Below are 19793 nucleotides of genomic sequence, written 5' to 3'. Positions count from 1 at the left end.
CTTATGTTTAGTCTAGTCAGTATCCGCTTTCAAGCATTTTTACATGCAACTTAATTTTGCACAGTAAGTTTCAAAAAATTACAAATCATGTTCATATCCTATGATCCTTTTACAGGCAAAGTTTTTATTACTTCCACTGTGCCTGAATTTGTAGTTTTATAACATATTAGCCCCGTTTTTAAGAGGGTTTTTTTGTTTTAGCCAGTTTCAGTCGCATGACCCGGGTAGCTCCCTGAGCAGCTGTGCCAGCTGAGATGTGTGTAATGCACTGCAGCTCAAAGATGGCAATGAGCAGCAGGAGTCCCCAAGACTGACGCTGCTCTGGAAGTCTGTATAGTAAGAAATTGCAGCAACACTACTGTCATTACCGTTCTTGAGTGTTTTTGTGAACTGACCAGTGTACCGAGTGGTGCAGAAGTGTTCAGGGTTTGTGGCATGAAACTACTCTTAATGTTTTTTTGGTATTTATAGCCTGTTTCGTATACTGAGAATTAAAAAAATATGAGAATGAGGACACCTTCCTTTTTGATGTTTACTTTAATAGATGTGATTTGCTTAATGCAAGAAGTTTTTCAAATTAATATGCTCTAGATGTATTGCATATACATATATGTGTATGGCTATGTGCAACATGTTTATAGATGTTGTTTAATTTACTTGTTTATAGTACTTACAATGATAATCAATTGTTACAGTATTTATTTTGCCATTGTGTACAATCTGTATGCTAACAGTACCTTTTTTCTTTTTTTAGGGGAGAACTGATGTCCGTATGGCCTATATTCAGTTTGCTCTCTCCTTTTTAATTGCTGGTGACAATGCAATCTTGACACAGGTGCTGGAATTAAAAGGTATTTCACAATTACATATATTTATTTTTATTTTAAGGCAGAGTCATTTATAGGTGATAATAAATATGAGCTAATTCAAAATGTGAAGCAGTTAAACAGCACTAATAAGAGACAAAATACCTATGTTTAATCTTATTACCTGAAAAGCTTTAAAATTCTTCAGTATTCTAGTGAGTGCCTCTTCTGCTTGAGAATAATGTTTTTTATCTGCAAAAACTGCAAAAATAGGAAGCCCTTCGTGACACAGATGTAAAAAAGGAAATGTAATATAACTTTGAGGCCATAGATTCAACAAGTAGAAAAAAAAGGTCATTGCCTCCAACCTTGCTCATAACACAGTAATAGTGGATATTGTAGAATACCAGGTTGGAAGGGACCTCAAGAATCATTAGGTCCAACCTTTCTTGGCAAGATGGTCTTGCCACGGTCTAGACAAGATGGCCCAGCATTCTGTCTAGCCGAATCTTGAAAGTGTCCAATGTTGGGGAATCCACCACTTCCCTGGGGAGGCTATTCCAATGGTGTTGCAATAAAAATTTTTAAAACAGTGTTAAAGACAGTGCATACTTCAGTTTCCTTTCTATCCTCATGCAGTACAACTGTTGCGTACTCTGTTGGACAGCTTTTTGTCAGTGATTCTGGAGACCGGTGTAAGGTCTTTTGCATCCTTTATGGAGGCATTACATGGGAGTGCAGTCCAGGAGTATGTTACACCCATATCTCTTAGAGAAGGGAGTCAAACTGAACTGATAAAGAAGAGGATCCAGAAAGTTAAATCTTACATACCTTTGATTAATACTTGATCCTTTATGTGCTGAAGATAATGTAAAACTTCTGTTGACTTAAGTGATTTGAAATCTGCTGATGTTTCTCAAGTTGTGATTTGCAACCCTTGGTAAGGTTGTGAAAGAATTCAGAAGGGATCTAGAAATACTCTAAAAACAAAACAAAAAAAGAAGCTATTAGCTGGCATCAATAATTTCTATGGTGAGGGAGTGAGAACATGCCATAATTACTTACTTCTATTGTTCACACTACCCTGGGGGCTCCTGAGTTCCTTTAATTGCTTGCAGTTGTTCAGTTCTTTCAGGACAGGGAGTGGCAGTGCACACCTAGACCCAGTCAGCACAGCTGACTTTCATTCCGCTGTAAGATACTGAAGTTCTCTGTAAACTGAAGTTCTCTAACTTTGGGACGCACAGGTGAGCCAAAAGGTGATGCATGTTGTTGGACATGTAATCTCCAAACATTTGAGAATCACTCCATGAAACAATTCTGAGTCCTTTAATGGAACGGATAGTCATTTACTCAAGTTTAAATACTGTATAGCACATTGGGGCATGAAATATGTTTGAAGTTGACAGGTGCTGTTGCAATAAGTGTTAATAACTAAGTTGGCAAATTAACTAGTTACGATGAGGGTAGGTTTGGCAGCATCACTTTTTCATCGCTGTAGTTACAGTTCATCCTTCTGAACTCTGATTGCAGCCTTTTGGTTCATCCTTAAGTATAACAGCAAGGTAAATAATATGACATCAAAGAGAAATGGGTAGGAATTCCGTGAAGCATTTTAGTATGAAAATAGCTTTCACCGTCTCACTTAACATTTTAAATGCCTTCTTAGATTTCATTCCAGATATTCTTCGTTCTGAAATAAAGGAAGACAGAGTTTCTACTGTCAATCTTCTGCTTTCCACACTGAGAACTAAGGTATGAGACACCCTTGAAACTGTGTTGTTTCTTGTTTTCCATCTTGTTTGCTGCTGGAAACAGTTTTGCAGTAATTTCTCATAAAATGTACAGCTGTCTAAGACGTTGGCATTGTGCTGCTACTGCTGAAAGTTTGTCAGTGTGTACATTACTGATAGTATTTGTTGGAGGTCGATAGCTTGGCTGTATTACTGTTTGAGGACTGAAGCTTGTTATGCTTTTCCAATGCTGTCTTTTAAAGGGAGTCCTTGCATAGCTTGTATTTGGATGCTAATTTCAGCTCATCTTTAGTGCGTGGTATCCAGCAGATTCCGACTGTTTCACAGGTTGCGATTGCATCAGTGCCAAGCCTGAAGGTCAAAAGAACTGGAGTCTTTTTGGTGCTTGCAGTGACAGTGAGATCGATCCATCAATGAATGTGTCTCATGCTGAAATGGGGAGATCAGCTAGATTTGGCTAGGTTTGTTAGCTCTGAACTAGGTAATGACATACAGTCTTCTTTCCAGGAGAAAAAGGATTTTGTGTGTTTTTTAGTATGGGGACTGTGACATGAAATGGGTTTCTAGGAGCTGTCTGGATGCAGTTGAAGTGTATATGGTACCAGTCTTGGCAGGGTTCCATTGAGGCCACATCCTGTTGTCCTGGTTAGCTGGTCTTTGGACTTGCTTACTGTTAGGATGGCAAAGTTTCTGCTGCATGAGGTAAATTTGGTCATCATCAAATTCCCTCATTTCTTGGTGGGGTAGAGGAAAAGGGAAGTCTTAGCATAAAATTGTCTTCCCAAAATCAGAGAAGTTTTTGTGAAAAAGAAAGGGTACATACCACCTGCTGTCTGAAAGTGCTGTTGGAGAGGTAAGTCTGCTACTCTTTGAAGTTGGTTTTTCTGATTCTTTCATAGCAGACAGAAATAACCTTGTGATATAGCAGGGTTGAGACAGAAAACTTGAAAGCAGGAATTGCTGAAATGTTTGAGAGTTGCTTTAGTCTCGACTGCCTTTCCGGTGGTCTGTTTTTCCTTCTGAGCACAGCAGTGCCTCTTTCACTGTGATGCACCAGCTTATTGCTGCTGTGGGTACAGTAACTGCACCAGAGATTTATTTTATTTCTATAAAAATGTTTTTAAAATGTTTTTAGTACGAATATCTATGATTTTTGAATCTCCGTTTTGGATTACTGTAGCAATGTTTCACAAGCTGTTGTATGACCAGTTAGAATGAAGAAGAAGTAGTTTCAAATTTAGAATGTAACAAGAGTCTGCCTCAGACTCAGGGTTTTCACAACTGACAATTTAAAGCCAAAAATATTCTTTAGTTTTTCTATTGCAATAACCTTGGAAGAAGAAAAAAGCTAGCATTTAAATGTAAAATAAACCTCCTTGGAACTTTGTTTTCCAAATGAAGCTTTTCCCATGGGGGAATCGCACGTCATGTACTGTTATGTTATTGATGAAACCTAACACATTATATGACTCCTTCAGTTTAGCAAGGAAAGTCAGAATTAAAAAAATGAAGACCAGAAAAAACAGTAGGAGAACTTTTGAGAACTTCCTCCGCTGTGTTTTCCCTTTCATTCAAACTTTATTTGTAGCAGGTTCTATCATGTCTACCAGCAGGTTTCCATGATCCTAGTCTGTGTCTGTGCTACTATAAATACGTTCTGTGCTCTTTAGTTGAACTTGAAAGTCTATCCTGTTCAGCATGTGCAGTGTTTACACAATGTTGGTGTAGAGTCCTATGGCTTCAACTGTACCAAGATGGGAGCAGGAGCATGTGAAAGAAGTGTTAACAGGACAGGCAGAACCTTTTGTCTGCTGTAGTGACGGGTGTGAGCTGTGTGTGTACTAGAAGAATGAAGTGTGTTGCTAATTTGCCATTATTTTGCTATAACTTGCAGTAAATAGAATTGTCTGTTTTTTTTATCATTTTCAGGTGGTCCAAAATAAAAACATCACTAAAACTCAGAAGGTGCGCTTTTTTACTGCAGAAGTGTTGATTCACATTGCTTCACTTTACCGGTGGAATGGGATTACTGATGTTAGCCCTGGGGATTTAAAGGTCTGGTAACTTACTTCTTTGTAACTCCTACTCCTTGTCCTGCTTCCTACCCCCTTGCGGCCCACACATTTTGAAATATCTCCCAGTCACTCTAACCTTGATGAACTCAAGAAGATGGGTCTGCTGAGGCTAAGAAACCCTGACCTTCTGCTGCTTCTCACCACTTGAGGATGAGGGTTTGTTTCCTCTCCTTGATTGCCAGAACTGCAGTGCAGATCTGTTAAACAGGGAGAAATGGGGCTTTTGGGTGTGAGTAGTTCCATTGCCTGGGCACACTGGTGTCTCTATAGGCGAGTATATTGGAAGCATGTTCTTACCACATGCCTCATTCCCGTCCTACTTGCTGGTCTGATATGAGAGCTAAACTCCCAAGATGGTTGCCAGCCTTCTCAGCTTGCATTGTTTGAGAGGTTGGCAGGGTTTCTGAGGGCTAAGCTGTCACTGATTCTACTGGTCCATGAAATCACATTCCTAAAGTCACGGGTGAGGCAAGGATCAGGGCCACAGCTGGTGGGTGTGTTTTAGTACTGCAGATGTTTTGTCATCTTCTCCTCATAAGTAAGTTACATTTTTTTGGTTTTATTTTTCTTAATCATGTAATCTCTTTTTTCCCCCTCTCTCACTGTGGGAATATCTAAGGCATTGCTGTAAGATCAGTGCAAAGCAGTAGAAGGACATCTATGCTTCCACTGGGTTCTGGCTGTAGACACTTCACCTTTGGGTTGATTAGTGCTTGATCTTTAGAAGCCCAACCATTCTTCAAACCTTCTGACACTGATCAACTGCTGCCTTGTATTTCCTCCACTGGATGTTTATATCTGATCCTGATACATTGTCACACCTTTTGGAGGAGATCTGTTTCTAGTAGGTGTCTGCTTGGAGCTACGCAAATAAACATTTTAGTTTTGAGTAATTTTAAATTCTTACAATTCCATGCAGTTCTTGTGAGTCATATGGCTTGTGATTTCCCAGTCGCAGTTGTCAAGAGGCTTCTCATTTCTAGGGCTCTTGAGCTGTGCTGGGTGTAAAAGGTTAATGGAATCTAGGTTCACTTTTTTTCTTTTTGCCTGACATGGATATCTGGTCACTTCTTCCATTTTTGTATGGTGACTGTAATGGCGTTGATGCCCCACCTTTCCCTGAACTGTTGGCATATTCAGTGCATTGCTAGCTATCCATCTTTCTTGCCCTGGATTAAAGTTGTTCCATCTTCTGCCAAATTGGCCCAAAAAAACATACGCATGCTTTTTTCACATGCTTTATGCTGAAGGTTTCAGTGATTTTTTTTTTTTTTTTTTTTGTCTTTCTGAACTTCCTTATAGTGAATGGGGCCTGCAAGGTTGAAAGTTGGTTATTTCAGATTAAATATTAGGTCCTTGACTTCAAAGTCCCAGGATGGCCTTGCCCAATTTATGGAAGTTTTATATTGCTACTTTTCTTTAGCTTGACTTTTCTCCGTCTTCTGTTTGCCTTCTTAGCAAAAAGCCCTAAGTCAGTAATGTCCTGCAAATAGCACATAGGTACCTAAATTTGGGAGGTTTGCTTTCCCTGAAACAAAAAACACTGTCATATTTAATGTGTTTAATATAGAAACTGAAATCTGTTTTGTTAATCTGAACATCTATCAGCGGTTTTGTATAAAAGGAGCTTCATAAAATTTAGAGAAGAGTGAAATTCGTGGAAGATTTTCTTCTGTGATATCAACAATCATATATGGGGTTTTTACTCCTTTTTTTTGATTTTTATAGGTGACTCAAGGTTCTGAAGAGGTGGGAAAGGTGATGGTACGGGAACTTGTTCATAATTTCTTAATGGACCTCTGCTGCTCTCTGAAACATGGCATAACTTTCTACGATCCAAGCCTTGGAACTTCTGGCAAGTAAGTCACCATACAGCTGAGATTGTACGTGTGCTCTGTGCTGGGAACAAGAGAGACCTCACTAGTTATCTTGTCTGTCCTTCCAGGCCTTTGCCAGTAACTTCGCTGAATTCTGCTTCTGTCTCTCTTTGGTGGCAGAAAAAATAAATATGTTGGGGGTTTTGTTGTTTTTGTTTTTAACTTCCCAAGATCAAACTATTGGATCTCCTTATGCTGCCGCGTACTGCAGTAGAGAGTGCACTGCCCTATTCATAGGGGCTTAGGCAATGGTCGTGTTTCTCTGAGCCATCTCTGTGAATAACTAGATACCAAGTCCCTTATTGTAAGATGTGATTTTGGACCATAGATTTTTTTTTTTTAATGTGACAAAGCATCAAAGCTGTAGCGTTAACCAGATGGTGGTGAAATATCTAGTCTAATTTACATTTTGTAGAGTCAGACATGGTTTATCCCAGATTTTGTCAAAATGCTGACATGATTTCAGTAGTGCCACAGTTTGGCCTGCAACACCTGATCTGGAAGTACCTATTTGCCCTACAGTTTCCATTTGCTAACTGGTTAAAATATGTGTGCACTAAGATTATGACTGATAGAGAAAACAGTGAGACTCTTGTAATTCCATGGAGGGGTTCTCCCAGGCTGAGCTCATGCTTGATCGCATTAGTTGGGCAAAGAAAGTACTAGATTGTAGTAGCAGGTACTAATACTGAGTGGTGCTAGTGCAGGTTGTTTCTTGCTTTGAATGCAATTTTATCTGGTATTCATCTGGTATCTGTGGTATTCTCATTTTGTTTAGGGACATACAGAGGGGAAAAATAAAAAAAGAGAACTGAAAGATCACAGAAAATACTTCCAAATTTAATACTAAGTTTTAATACTGCATTTTTAGCTTTGTGAAGTTCAGTTAGAATATTTCTGAAACATTGTGGTTTTAATTAAAAGTAATTACTGTTTTTCATGCAGAAAACCTGGAGGTAAATTCAATTCTTACATTTCTGACTATAAACTCAGAAATTATGCCAGCAGTGTGAGGGGTCTTGCCTTGAATTTACCCCAGCAACACCTAGAGGAGTTGCAGGATTAGCATCACATGTAAAGTATCGAAATAGGGATTTCTTTTTTAAAGTGTTTTTTTGTCTTCAATAGGGGAGGAAATGTGGTGCTTCTGCGCTTCCTCCTTGGTTTGAAAACTGCAACAGAAGATGAAATGGTTGCTGATCTCATGGTGAATATTCTTAAAGTATGCCCAGATTTATTGACTAGATACTTTAAGGAGACCCGGTATTCCTTTGTTCCTAGACTGAAGTCAGCTTGGATGGACAATATGAAGTTACTCAAAAAGGTAAGAGTGTGAATGTTGCACACCACTTCTCCACTTAAATATGCAATCCCAGTACTCTTTTTTTTTTTTCTCTCCAAAAATTGAAGTAGTTTTTGTTAAACAGTAATGCAGAATTATACAAAATTGTAATAGGAAAGATGGTAAAGTCAAATGTTCCTGACCTACAGAAAAGTTACCAAGCCATGGAACTTGGTAGTAGATTGGTAAGCTTGCCTTTGATTGCTTTTATTACAGATAGATATTATAATGCTGTTCCTATGTAAAAGTTGTTACAATTTGCCTACTGTGCAGTACAGAGCCCAGCCAGCCTGTAGTGTGGCCATGTTAGGTATAAATTAACTCTCAATTAATCAATTTAGATGAGGTCTTCCTAGTGACAAGGAACAAGATTTCATTGGTTGCAGAGGAACTACGCTGAGGATCAGGGAGTGGGGTTTTTTGGGTTTTGTTTCAGAAGCAGCTGTTCTGTATCAGAGGAAACTCACATGTGTGAAGATGTGTTGCATTCACAGCTGTAAATGCACAGTGCTTTAGAGTTTATTAAAATCACTAAGAAGCAGACAGGCACAATTTTTCTGAAATAATGATTTTAAAAACAAACCAGTCCAGCAGTGGGGAAGTTAGGTGGCTGAGGTTTAAGTGAGCTAAACAGGAAGGACTTAATGGTTCTGAAATAACACCATCAATTACTGTAGGTACGTTAGGAAAGGAGCAGCAGGATGCTGTTAAATGTCGAAGATGGTAAATGGAGGGGGGAAAATGGCATCCTGTTTTCTGTGGGTGCTGATGAAAATGAGCCATGGCTCAGAGCCACAGCTGCTTTAAAAAGTGTGGACACAGAGTGAGTTGGAAGGTTATTTGGTAAAAAGCCATGCTCGGAGCAGGAGGCTGTACAAACATTTAACTAAACTGGGAAAGAAGGAATTGGCGTAAGAAACAGTGGGAAACATCACGCTGATGATATGTGTTTTGGGATGCAGCAACAATGAAGATCAGCTAGAAAAACCCTTTGTCCTTTCTGAGTGTTCCTCTGACTCTTTGCTTTAGCTTAAAATGGGCAAGTAGCATCTGTAGTCTGTTTGTTGAAAAGGGGTGGCCTTTAGCAGGGGTGCAGGTTGCATACAGATGTTCCATTTAGTTGAATAGAAGTCTGGGTGACACTTTGTAGCATTTCTGATTAAAAATTTGTATTTAGTACTGTCATTACTTTTGAGAAGTCAAAGCCGTTCTGTAAAATGCTTCCCAGAAGAAGCCATTACCTCCAGGACTATATCAATGTTGATTAAACTGTTATTTTTGTTTCAGATCTATGAGGCTCAACCAGAGATTTCCAATTCTTTTAAGACTTCAGAGTTTATTCCTCTTCCCAGGTTGCTTTCTATGGTGATGGTAACAACAGTCCCTGCAGTATGCAATAAAATAATGTTCACCCAAGGACTAAATGTAAGAACAGTCTATAGCATTTCAGTGGATTTTTCTGTCCTAGATAATACTGTTTGACTTAAGTGTGTAATCATCCAAGAAGTTTCTTAAGCTGGTTAATTACATACATTTTATATTGTCTGTCCCAGCATAAAACTGGCTTGGGGAAGCACTGGAAAATTAATTAAAACCCATTGATACTGCTTCCAAGAGCCATTCACAAGCACCAACTCTGCCAGTGCTCACTGGTGGTTTAGGCTGGGAATCTGAAAACTTACGGATTCTTTCCTACAAGCCAAGGTTTAGAAAGTAATTAATTCATTAACAAATTTTAACATATATTCAGAGTACAGATTACGTGCAAAGCATAAGAGGAAGCACTGAAATGTCATTAATTCCACTTCCTTCTTTTAGTTACCCAGCACAGTAGTGAAGCACAGCATACTGTCGCTTGTATCAATGGTTCTGAGAAGAGCCTTGAAGAACATTGAGTACTGTTTGAATGAAGAAACCTGGCAAAAGTCAGAAATTTACACACTGTCAATGATGCAGGAATTTGTACAGCTATACAGAGAAGCCATCAGCAAGGTACAAAGTAAAAAAGAAAATTGGGGTCTAACATGAGTCATTTTGCAGCAGGTAACTACTCCTCTGCACTTTCTCTCCAAGTGATTGTGGCCTGGGAGCCAGGAGATAGTATCTTTGGGCAGGGAGAGGGGAGTGCTGTGGGTTAAAAGGTGTTAATAACTATTGTGGTAGTAGACTACATTTCCTAACAAAGCTGGCTGATGGAAATGCAAATAAAATTTTGTTGTGAGACAAATTTGTAACCTTGGCAGCTATTGTGCTGCAAATGAATTCCAAGAGAAGGCTCAGAGGCAAATTCTCCTTCTGGTTCAAGGAAATTGTAGCCAGTAGAGTTCATTCAGAGTTAGAAGTTACTAGACAAGGTAGCACTTGGGTTGAGAATATACCATGAGGATGAAGAACCAAATGTAAATTTTTTACAGGAAACTTTTTCAATAAAATGTTCATTCCAATATTTATGTTCTGCAGGAGTGAAAGTACAGTACTTGATTTCAGATCTTTTTCCAATTGCATACCAAATTAGTTACAACCTTTGTGAAGAGCAGCAAATCCTCTTGTTGGTTGGTTGTGAATGTTTTTATTACAGTACCTTCGTCTCATGCAGGAGAGCTATTGCAATATACTCTTTTTGCTTTTAGCTTTTACCAGACATGAACACTATAGTGGCTGTCTGGCAGTCCCTTCTGAAGCAAGAGAGAGAACACCACGATGGCCAACAGGAGAAAAAGGAAAGTGATATCTCCATGGTGAAGGCAGTGACTGAGACAGCAGAAGTTGCTGAACAGCATGGTAGGCAAAGCAGGTGGAGTTACCCCTTCTTACATGTGCGCAAATGGGTGTTGTGAAATACTCATCCCATGTAAGGTAGTTAACTTCAGCAGAGTCCAGATGTCACTTGTGCATTTAGTATTCGTCTTTGCTTTCTTCTGTTCTTTCAGCAATTTAATTCTAACCAGTGTCAGAATTGCCTAAGAACACAGTTTGACAAAAAGGCTGCCATTGCTACTAGGAGGTTAAGCAGTTTGCCTGTCACAGAATCACAGAATGGTTCATGTTGGAAGGGACCTCTGGAGGTCGTCTCATCAAATCCCCGTGGCTGAACCTGGTTGCCCAGGATGATGTCCAAACAGCTTTTGAATATCTCCAAGGATGGAGACTGCAACCACATCTCTGGGCAACCTGTGCCAGTACTTGGTCACCCTCACAGTAAAAAACTGTTTCCTCATGTTCAGAGGAAACTCCTGTGTTTCGGTCTGTGCCCGTTGCCTCTGGCCCTGTCACTGGGCACCACTGAGAAGAGCCTGGCTCCATCCTCTTTGCACCTTCCCTTCAGGTATTTACATACATTGATAAGATCCCCCTGAGCCTTCTCTTCTCCAGGCTGAACAGTCCTGGCTTTCCAGCCTTTCCTCACAGGAGAGATGCTCCGGTCCCTTCATGATGTTTGTAGCCCTTTGTGGGACTCTCTCCAGTATGTCCTCTCTCTTGTACTGGGGAGCCCAGAACTGGACACAGCACTCCAGGTGTGGCCTCACAAGTGCTAAGTAGAGAGGAAGGATCACCTCCCTTGACCTGCTGGCAATGCTTTGCCTAATGCAGCCCAGGATACTGGTAGCCTTCTCTGCGGCAAAGGCACATCGCTGGCTCGTGTTCAACTTGGTGTCCACAAGGACCCCCAGGTCCTTTTCTGCCAAGCTGTTTTCCAGTTGGATGGCTCCCAGCACATACTGGCAAATAGAGTTGTTTCTCCTTAGGTGCAGGACTCTGCAATTCTCCTTGTTGAACTTAACCCTCCTGTCCTTGTCCCTTTTATACTAGCAGGAGTATTTTGCAGCCACACAGTAAAACAGGTAGGGAAGCTGATATGCCTGAAAAATATTTTTTGAGGCATTTCAGTTTGGCTAAGTTATTTTGTCATGTGGTTTGGGGTTTTTTTAAGCAGTTAGTTACTGTGGCTATGCAAATTCTTGTGTTGCTGTAACACAGGAGTAAAAACATGCAAGTGTTTGAAGAGAGAGAGAGTGTTGGAGTGAAGGCTTGAGTTTTCCTCTGAAAACCAGTGTACCTCCTGAAGGACTTGCTTTTGTGATCCCACTGCAGGGAACTCTAAGTTTTAGTACTCTGTAGCTTGGCTAGCAGCCTGCAATGTTTTACTTACAGACTGAAGGTAAATCTACGTCCAGTTTTATGCCCTTCACAGGGCGTATTCCACAGTGAGACTTCCTGGAGCAGGGGGTTTTCTCAGTGTATATCCTTCTATGTGTGGCTTTGAGCAGCAAAATAGTCAACGCTGACGCTCCAAAGCTTTTTCTTGGTAGAGTGCCTGCTGAAACCAATGGACAGCTAATCTGTAAAGTACTGTAGCTGTAGTTCCTCTGCATGCTAGGTTGATAATACTCTCAGCTCACCTTTTAGAGCTTTATTTACACTGTGGCTACTAGAGAATTCTTTTTTTAATGGGAGTTGAGACTCAGACAAAGAAGGACAAAGTTTATGCATGGCATCCATCCAGTTCTTCATGGCTCCCTGAGGGAGACCCAGTTAACAGGAAAAAAGTAGGTGTTAAAAAAAGTTTTGGCTGCCTTTCATTTATTTTACTTCCTTTCATTAGTGACTGGATAACAAGTAGCTTTTATGCGTCCTCATGTTGTAAACTAAAAGAATATTTAGCTGCTGAAATAACTTTTCCTAAGAAGTAAACAGCTGCCTTAGCTGGGGTTGGTGTTTCTCTCATACAGATATTTGTTGTCGTCTTCTTGCCAAGAAGTCACATTGAGAAAGTATTGTTTTGAAAGAGGGAAGGGAAAGTATGAAACCTTTAATAAATTAGTAATAAATTAGTATACTGTCTCCTGCGCTTCCCCAGTCAAACCCACCTGGCATTAGGCAAAAATAATGTCCCCGGAAACCATCAGCGTGACCATATCCTTGCCTTTGCTTTGTTTGTTGTTCAGTCTAAAATTGAACAGCGGTGGGACTGACTGGATTGTTATAGCGAGTGTTAAAATGTTGAGATTGTCTTTTATGTGTGTGAGCACTTTAGAATCAAATTAGAAATGGCAACTGCCAATTTAAGCACTGAATAAGCTGGTTTAGTTTTAAAAATATTCACACAGGGATGCTGGAGAAGGAAGCTGGGGATTCCGTGTTTGGTTTTTTTCTGTTTCGTGTTAATGAGGAAGATAACTGATCATTTTATAGGCAAGTCTATTGGAAATACAGTTAGTAATTCTCATGTTGCATAATGCAGGTGCTACACGGAGCTCTCTTGGTATGAAGGAAGGAGAAACTAATTATGTAAACACTTTGTTTAGGTCCAGATGATGCTGAGACACTGTTTCTGAAAGCTGCACTGCTTCAGGTCATATGCTTTTATCAGAAGGTTGTGCCCCACTTGGTAGCACGGAGCAACTTCGATTTTAGCAAGCTGCTAAAAGGTATGTGATAGGTATTTTTATTACCTTCATTGCTTTCTCTGGCTATTTACAAAGTCTACAGCAGAAGAGAATGTTTGCTCTTCTGTGTAGATAGAGAACGAACCATTATTAAAAGTAACCCATTTTAGTTTCTTCATTGTGTTGGCATTTAGTGTTGCTATTTCTGCAGTGCTCTGTCACTCTGCCCTCTTAAATTCCATAGCTGCTCTGCTACACTCAGTTGTTGTAAGTGGTAGGTTGTCCTACAGTCTTCCTCTGTGTGTGTCATATTCTTGCAAAAATTTGGTCTTTATGGGTTTTTAATTCTAATGTTTCTGAGGAAGATTTATGTCCAACTCTTAATGAGATTTGGGTGTGTAATTCTCCTAGACCTATGTCAACAATCCAGCATAAGTCAGTTATTTCCAGACTCTTCTTAGCTGCAATGACAGAATTTTTTTTTTTTAACAGAATAGTTCACAGAAAGTTTGGGGTGAGGGAGAAGCACAAACCAATTCACCAGTCTCCTCTGGAAAATCTTTTAACGCTCAAGTGCTTTTTTCCATTTGCTGTGTTTTGAATTATTATATCACAGTTTGGCAGTGTGTGGGGAGAACAACAGTGTTCTGTATGGTATTATCTCCTGCGGAATATCTATATGAGGAAGCACTTGAGCAATGTTGTATTTTTGCCTCTGATGTTGTGTTCACGGAGGGTATTCATACAGCAGAGTAAACAGAGATGTTCTATACCTGCTTAATGCAGCAAGGATGATGAGCCACAAATTACGGGCTGTGGGCAAGATCCTCCCATACTGCTTGTGGTACAATAAATACAGCCATTTGAAATAGAGACTGGAGGAGAGAGCAAGGTACTGTTTGGGCATCGTTGCTGCCTGTGGGCCACTAGAGCTTGTAGGCTACCAAACTAGAGCAACTATCTCCGCTTTAGGCAGATCTGAGGTGTGTAAGAATGGGAGTATGTAAATCCCTTAATTAAAGTTTGCTGGGGGAAAAAAGGGGGCTTTAAACAAAAAAACCCTCTGAATCAACTGTCTCCTGCATGAGGTTTTTTTCCCCTCTGTCAAAGCGTATTTAATTGGCTTGTATACTTGGTGACTCACCAAATCACATATCCTGTTTATCATGTTATTTCTTGCATTGGTCTGCTTTTTTAAAAAGGACAAAAGGCAGGACACATTTTTATGAGGCAGAAATCTCTTTGGTGGTATGTTTTGTTACAGTCTAAAATAATAAAACAATAAAGTTGAATAGAGTGGAAAATAAGATGTCATTCTCAAGCAAATGTAATGAATTAATGCATATTAATTTTGATGAAGATGATATGGTAGAAAATTATGGTGTAAATTAATCATAAAACTTGGTTCTCTCAGATGCCAGCTTGAGAATTCTGTCGTTCCTTCCCCTCACCCTGATTGAAACGTACACTGAAGGCAGCATATTTTTCTACATTGTAGCAATGTGCTTTACACAGCTGGTACAGTTTTATTGTTTCGTCTTACTGTTGGCTAGACTTTGTAGTGAGGCTGCATTTTAAAAATCTATTGTTCTCTCTAGTCTGGACCACAAAGATACTACACAGACTATGAAAAGCACACTGACACCAAAGCTTTGTATAGCTGGTAACTTAACTGCAGATAAAGTGTGGGCAGGTCAGTTTTTAAAGCACACTGCAAGGGTCTCTGCACAGCTCTTTGACCTGTAAGGTGGATAATTCTGAGGCTATGCCAAAGCAGTTGTGAGCAGATGATAAAAGTGATGTAGGGAGAGACACAAGTGTAAAGTTCCATTGCCTGTAGCAAATATTGTAGTAGTGTAAACGTTAAGTTTTGTTATTGATTTAAATTCTGTATTTTTGTTTCCAGTTTATCCATCCTCTTTACTTCCTGTAGGACACAGCTTTTCAGGGTTGCTGAGACTGACAGAAGAGATTTTGTATTCCCATGCACCAACGATGGCTTGTGGCAGGGGCAGGTCTGGCAGCATATTTTTCTACATTGTAGCAATGTGCTTTACACAGCTGGTACAGTTTTATTGTTTCGTCTTACTGTTGGCTAGACTTTGTAGTGAGGCTGCATTTTAAAAATCTATTGTTCTCTCTAGTCTGGACCACAAAGATACTACACAGACTATGAAAAGCACACTGACACCAAAGCTTTGTATAGCTGGTAACTTAACTGCAGATAAAGTGTGGGCAGGTCAGTTTTTAAAGCACACTGCAAGGGTCTCTGCACAGCTCTTTGACCTGTAAGGTGGATAATTCTGAGGCTATGCCAAAGCAGTTGTGAGCAGATGATAAAAGTGATGTAGGGAGAGACACAAGTGTAAAGTTCCATTGCCTGTAGCAAATATTGTAGTAGTGTAAACGTTGTTTTGTTATTGATTTAAATTCTGTATTTTTGTTTCCAGTTTATCCATCCTCTTTACTTCCTGTAGGACACAGCTTTTCAGGGTTGCTGAGACTGACAGAAGAGATTTTGTATTCCCATGCACCAACGATGGCTTGTGGCAGGGGCAGGTCTTTACACTTTCCCTGTTGAGGGCTGGATTCCAGCCTTAGATTGGCCAAACGTAATGGTAGTGTGTCTGGGGACCTCTGGATATGGGAATTTGCAGATTGCCAGCTTATCTCACAGTCTCACAGTGATGGTTTGAAACACTAAATGATTAGTGTTCCTGAGATCTCAGGAAGATATACCAAACTAAAGCAGATAAAGTGTGGGCAGGTCAGTTTTTAAAGCACACTGCAAGGGTCTCTGCACAGCTCTTTGACCTGTAAGGTGGATAATTCTGAGGCTATGCCAAAGCAGTTGTGAGCAGATGATAAAAGTGATGTAGGGAGAGACACAAGTGTAAAGTTCCATTGCCTGTAGCAAATATTGTAGTAGTGTAAACGTTAAGTTTTGTTATTGATTTAAATTCTGTATTTTTGTTTCCAGTTTATCCATCCTCTTTACTTCCTGTAGGACACAGCTTTTCAGGGTTGCTGAGACTGACAGAAGAGATTTTGTATTCCCATGCACCAACGATGGCTTGTGGCAGGGGCAGGTCTTACACTTTCCCTGTTGAGGGCTGGATTCCAGCCTTAGATTGGCCAAACGTAATGGTAGTGTGTCTGGGGACCTCTGGATATGGGAATTTGCAGATTGCCAGCTTATCTCACAGTGATGGTTTGAAACACTAAATGATTAGTGTTCCTGAGATCTCAGGAAGATATACCAAAATAAAGTTGATTGTATTGCTTTGAAACCTCAGGTATCGTCACTGAAAAGGGCCTCCGAGAAGAGGTCCCTCCTGTTCTGCAGCACCATATACTGAAAGTGGCTTTGGAACTTCCTGCAAATAAATTTGCCTGGTTCAGAGTACAGGTAAGAGACTTTAAGGCAGATTTATGTTTCTTTGTCCTGTTGTCCGCAAATCTTTACATCCGGCACTGCCTGGGTTTAAACTATTCCCAGTCCAGGTGTCTTAGGAGGTCACCGTTTTGTAAAACCAGTAGGAATTATAATCATAGCATTAGTGAAGAATCCCTCTTGAACTGAAAAGTTTTTCTACAAGGATGGAAATTTTTGCCTCGCTGACAAGGGCTGGACAAGGTTCCTTCAGCTCTTCTTGTCCTTGGGGAGGGGGAAGAGTGAGAATTTGCTGGTTTTCACTTGTCTGGAAAGCCTGAGATTTCAGACCGAGGAAATGACCCGCTGAGGGGAGTCATCCCACCTATTCCTGAGGAAGATTCTGGCATTCGTTAAGGCTGTCCCTCATCTCCATAATTACAGGAAAGCTTCAGGGCCCCTGCTTTCTTCTTTACTGCAGGCTTGTAAAGTAAGAAAGCTGTAGAGAGCCTGCTTTTCATGTCTGGAGAAAGGAGTGGGCCTAACTTTGGGGAGAAGCAGAGAGACCCAAGGGTGTTGTGACTGTGACCCTGCCTTGTAGGAGTTTTTCTGTTTCTCTACAGTAGGGCAGAAAACCTCTACCATCTCCTTCTCATCCATAAAGAAAAAGTGAGGAGAGTTAAGAGCAAGCAAAGGAAAACCTGGAAATGGGCAAAGAATGGATATTTTCTTCTGGCTTTGCCCTTCTAGTATAGACAGGTTTTAACAGAAAAGATAAAAGCCAAATCTGTCAATGTTAGAGGGTTACAGTTGTTGGACATCAAATGCAAGTCAGTGAGAAAAGCAGGGGAGGTGGCTGAATGATTGTAATTTGATGTTCAGATAGCATTCAGCATCTCTGTGACTTGCACTGTTTTCCTGTTCTTTGGGGATCAGTCTTTTAAATGATTATATTTCTATTCGGACAGTATTTGTAGGAAATCTAAATGCCTGGGGAAAACAGAAATAGAAGTAGAATGGATGACTGGAGAGGAAGGTGGCTTTATCTTGGACCCTTGTATTAGTTGGTGTTTCTGTTACTCTCATCTTCTTCCACTTTCCAAAAAAACCATTGTACTTGTCTTCCTGGCTCACTGAATGCAAAGTAGTCTAAATGATCCCACTAATGATACCATCAATGATACCATTGGCCTTGATATTTTTGGGCAGATCTATAAAATAATATACTTAAATTGCATATCTGCCTCAGTGCAACATAATCCTGTGCAGTGTTGCTGTCCCAGGTGAATTTTAATATATTTTTCTTTTAGGATGTCTCTGAGACAGAGAAGGTATCTGGTGAAAAATCAGTATTCTATTTACTGATGAAAATGTTTGTTACCAGTAACCATTCTCATCTGAAAATTTCAACCAAAAAACTGATCATCAAGGTAAGTGTTTGATCTGAAATATCAGGTTATCCACTATATCCCATAGGTCTGAAATTTCAGGATTGTAAAATTTTTTCTTAAAGCAGATACCTTTACTGCATAGTTGTGTAGCCAACAGTCTTTTTTTCTGTTTTCTGTGACTGTTCTTGGAATTTGCTGTCAGATAACTACCTGTTACTAAATATTCTATGAAAGTAAATGCTGTCAACTGAATTTGCTGCAACAGTTGATGAAATAGTAAGGAAAATGTCGTTAATGTTTGCCCACCCCACTAGGCTGAATTAATTCCTATACTGTAATAAATTAATGTAGTTTATGCCTGCAAATATCTTGACATTGATCAAGAAGAGATTATTTTTGATTGTTCTTTTTTATTCTTCTTTATTTAATCTGTTTTTGATTGTTCTTTTTTATTCTCCTTTATTTAATCTGTACTTCATCACTCAAGCCTTCCTAAAGCCTTAGCTAGTTTGCTCTGCCCTTGCAAAGTAGTTCTGTTTCTTACCGTCTGGTACGAGCTCTGATGCAAGGAGTACTTTTGTCTTAAAAATGAATTAAAATCCCCTTCTGTGTACTTATTTAAGTTATCTGACTTTTCAGAAGTGCTCATCAACTACAAGTGTCCTGCAGGCACCAGTGGCTGTTGTTTTCAGTATCTTTTTAAAACTGGGCCTGTCTTAGTTGTCTAAGTAGGGTTAGAAACCTATATTAAAACAAACCCAACCAAACAACTGTCCCTGCCAAGACAAAATCCAAAAAGCTGTTCTAATCCCTGAACAGGGCTCCTTGTGCAGTGTCCCATAGCAATAGTGGCATACAAGTTTGTATACAGCTTTGTGCATTTAATTTCAATCAGAGGGTGCAATTGTAATGTTCAATCCACTAAACCAAAGTTACAGTGATTGAATTAGGTTTCAGTTGCCTTTGATCCCTGCAGAGGATTAAAGTCAGGTTAACTTTGTCTCACAGTAATGAATATCTCAATCAAAAGCTACCCAGTACAGTCTTTCTAGTGTATTTGGATTTTTTTGCTGAGTGGAGACGTGGGCTGCCTGACTCATTCTTGTTTCCTCATTTAGATTCAGTCCATTTCATTTTCTATGAGGAGAATACAGGAGCAGTGAAGTTAGGGCAGTTATGTCAGCAGAAAGGCTGCTAAGAATAGATGTTAATGAGTGTGTTTTGCTTATTTTTCAACACAGTGCCATATAATCGGAAGGCATGTTTTTGGATTTCACATTCTGTTCCTGCCTGTTTTCATGAGAGCTGCAAGTGTATTTCTATTTCGAGACTCTGCCAAAAATAGTTAATTATTTAAAAATGAATCCTTTTTTCTTTTTTTTTTTCTTTCTTTAAATGAATTATCCTGTCAGATTTGTGTAAGCAGCGGTGTTATTTTTATAGCTGCTGGTGGTGTACGCAGAGTAAATGTAGAACAAATGAGCTGTGATAGCTTCCTTTGTATTTTGTGTGTGGGGAGAAACAAAGGCCCAGATTCATCCCACATAATTACAGCCATTTAATGTAGGTGCCAGAGTTAGGAAGCTGGTCAAGGTTTCCTCTCTTGTTGAGAGTGAGGGGCAGGCGGTTCTACCATCATGCAGTTCAAATCGCCTGCCATCTGAATTGTCCTTCAGACAGCTGTTCCTCTTCTCCCTCCTCCTCCTTTCTTTCTTTTACAGATGGAGCAGAGGGTCACCAAGTTCCTAATTTAGGTGCCTCAGATAAGGGCCTGAACTTAGAGAGCAT

At 39.9% G+C, this 19793-nt stretch overlaps 1 protein-coding gene across 1 annotated transcript in view; it reads left to right on the top strand.

Annotated features, from left to right (window-relative positions):
- Positions 1–754: 754 nt before the first annotated feature.
- Positions 755–19793, top strand: part of URB1 (URB1 ribosome biogenesis 1 homolog (S. cerevisiae)) — a gene marked incomplete at its 5' end in the record, with an annotated part of 50125 nt that continues 31086 nt past the window's right edge. The window contains 11 exons of the mRNA XM_010284439.1: positions 755–851; positions 2476–2561; positions 4490–4615; positions 6364–6494; positions 7641–7836; positions 9142–9279; positions 9673–9846; positions 10485–10635; positions 13161–13283; positions 16538–16650; positions 17925–18044. Of these exons, the coding sequence (XP_010282741.1) occupies positions 755–851; positions 2476–2561; positions 4490–4615; positions 6364–6494; positions 7641–7836; positions 9142–9279; positions 9673–9846; positions 10485–10635; positions 13161–13283; positions 16538–16650; positions 17925–18044 (1455 nt within the window). The remainder of the gene's footprint in view (positions 852–2475; positions 2562–4489; positions 4616–6363; positions 6495–7640; positions 7837–9141; positions 9280–9672; positions 9847–10484; positions 10636–13160; positions 13284–16537; positions 16651–17924; positions 18045–19793) is intronic.

Source organism: Phaethon lepturus, unplaced genomic scaffold (assembly GCF_000687285.1).
Source record: "Phaethon lepturus isolate BGI_N335 unplaced genomic scaffold, ASM68728v1 scaffold5843, whole genome shotgun sequence".
Taxonomy (NCBI): domain Eukaryota; kingdom Metazoa; phylum Chordata; class Aves; order Phaethontiformes; family Phaethontidae; genus Phaethon; species Phaethon lepturus.
This window is presented reverse-complemented; position numbering and strand designations above follow the sequence as displayed.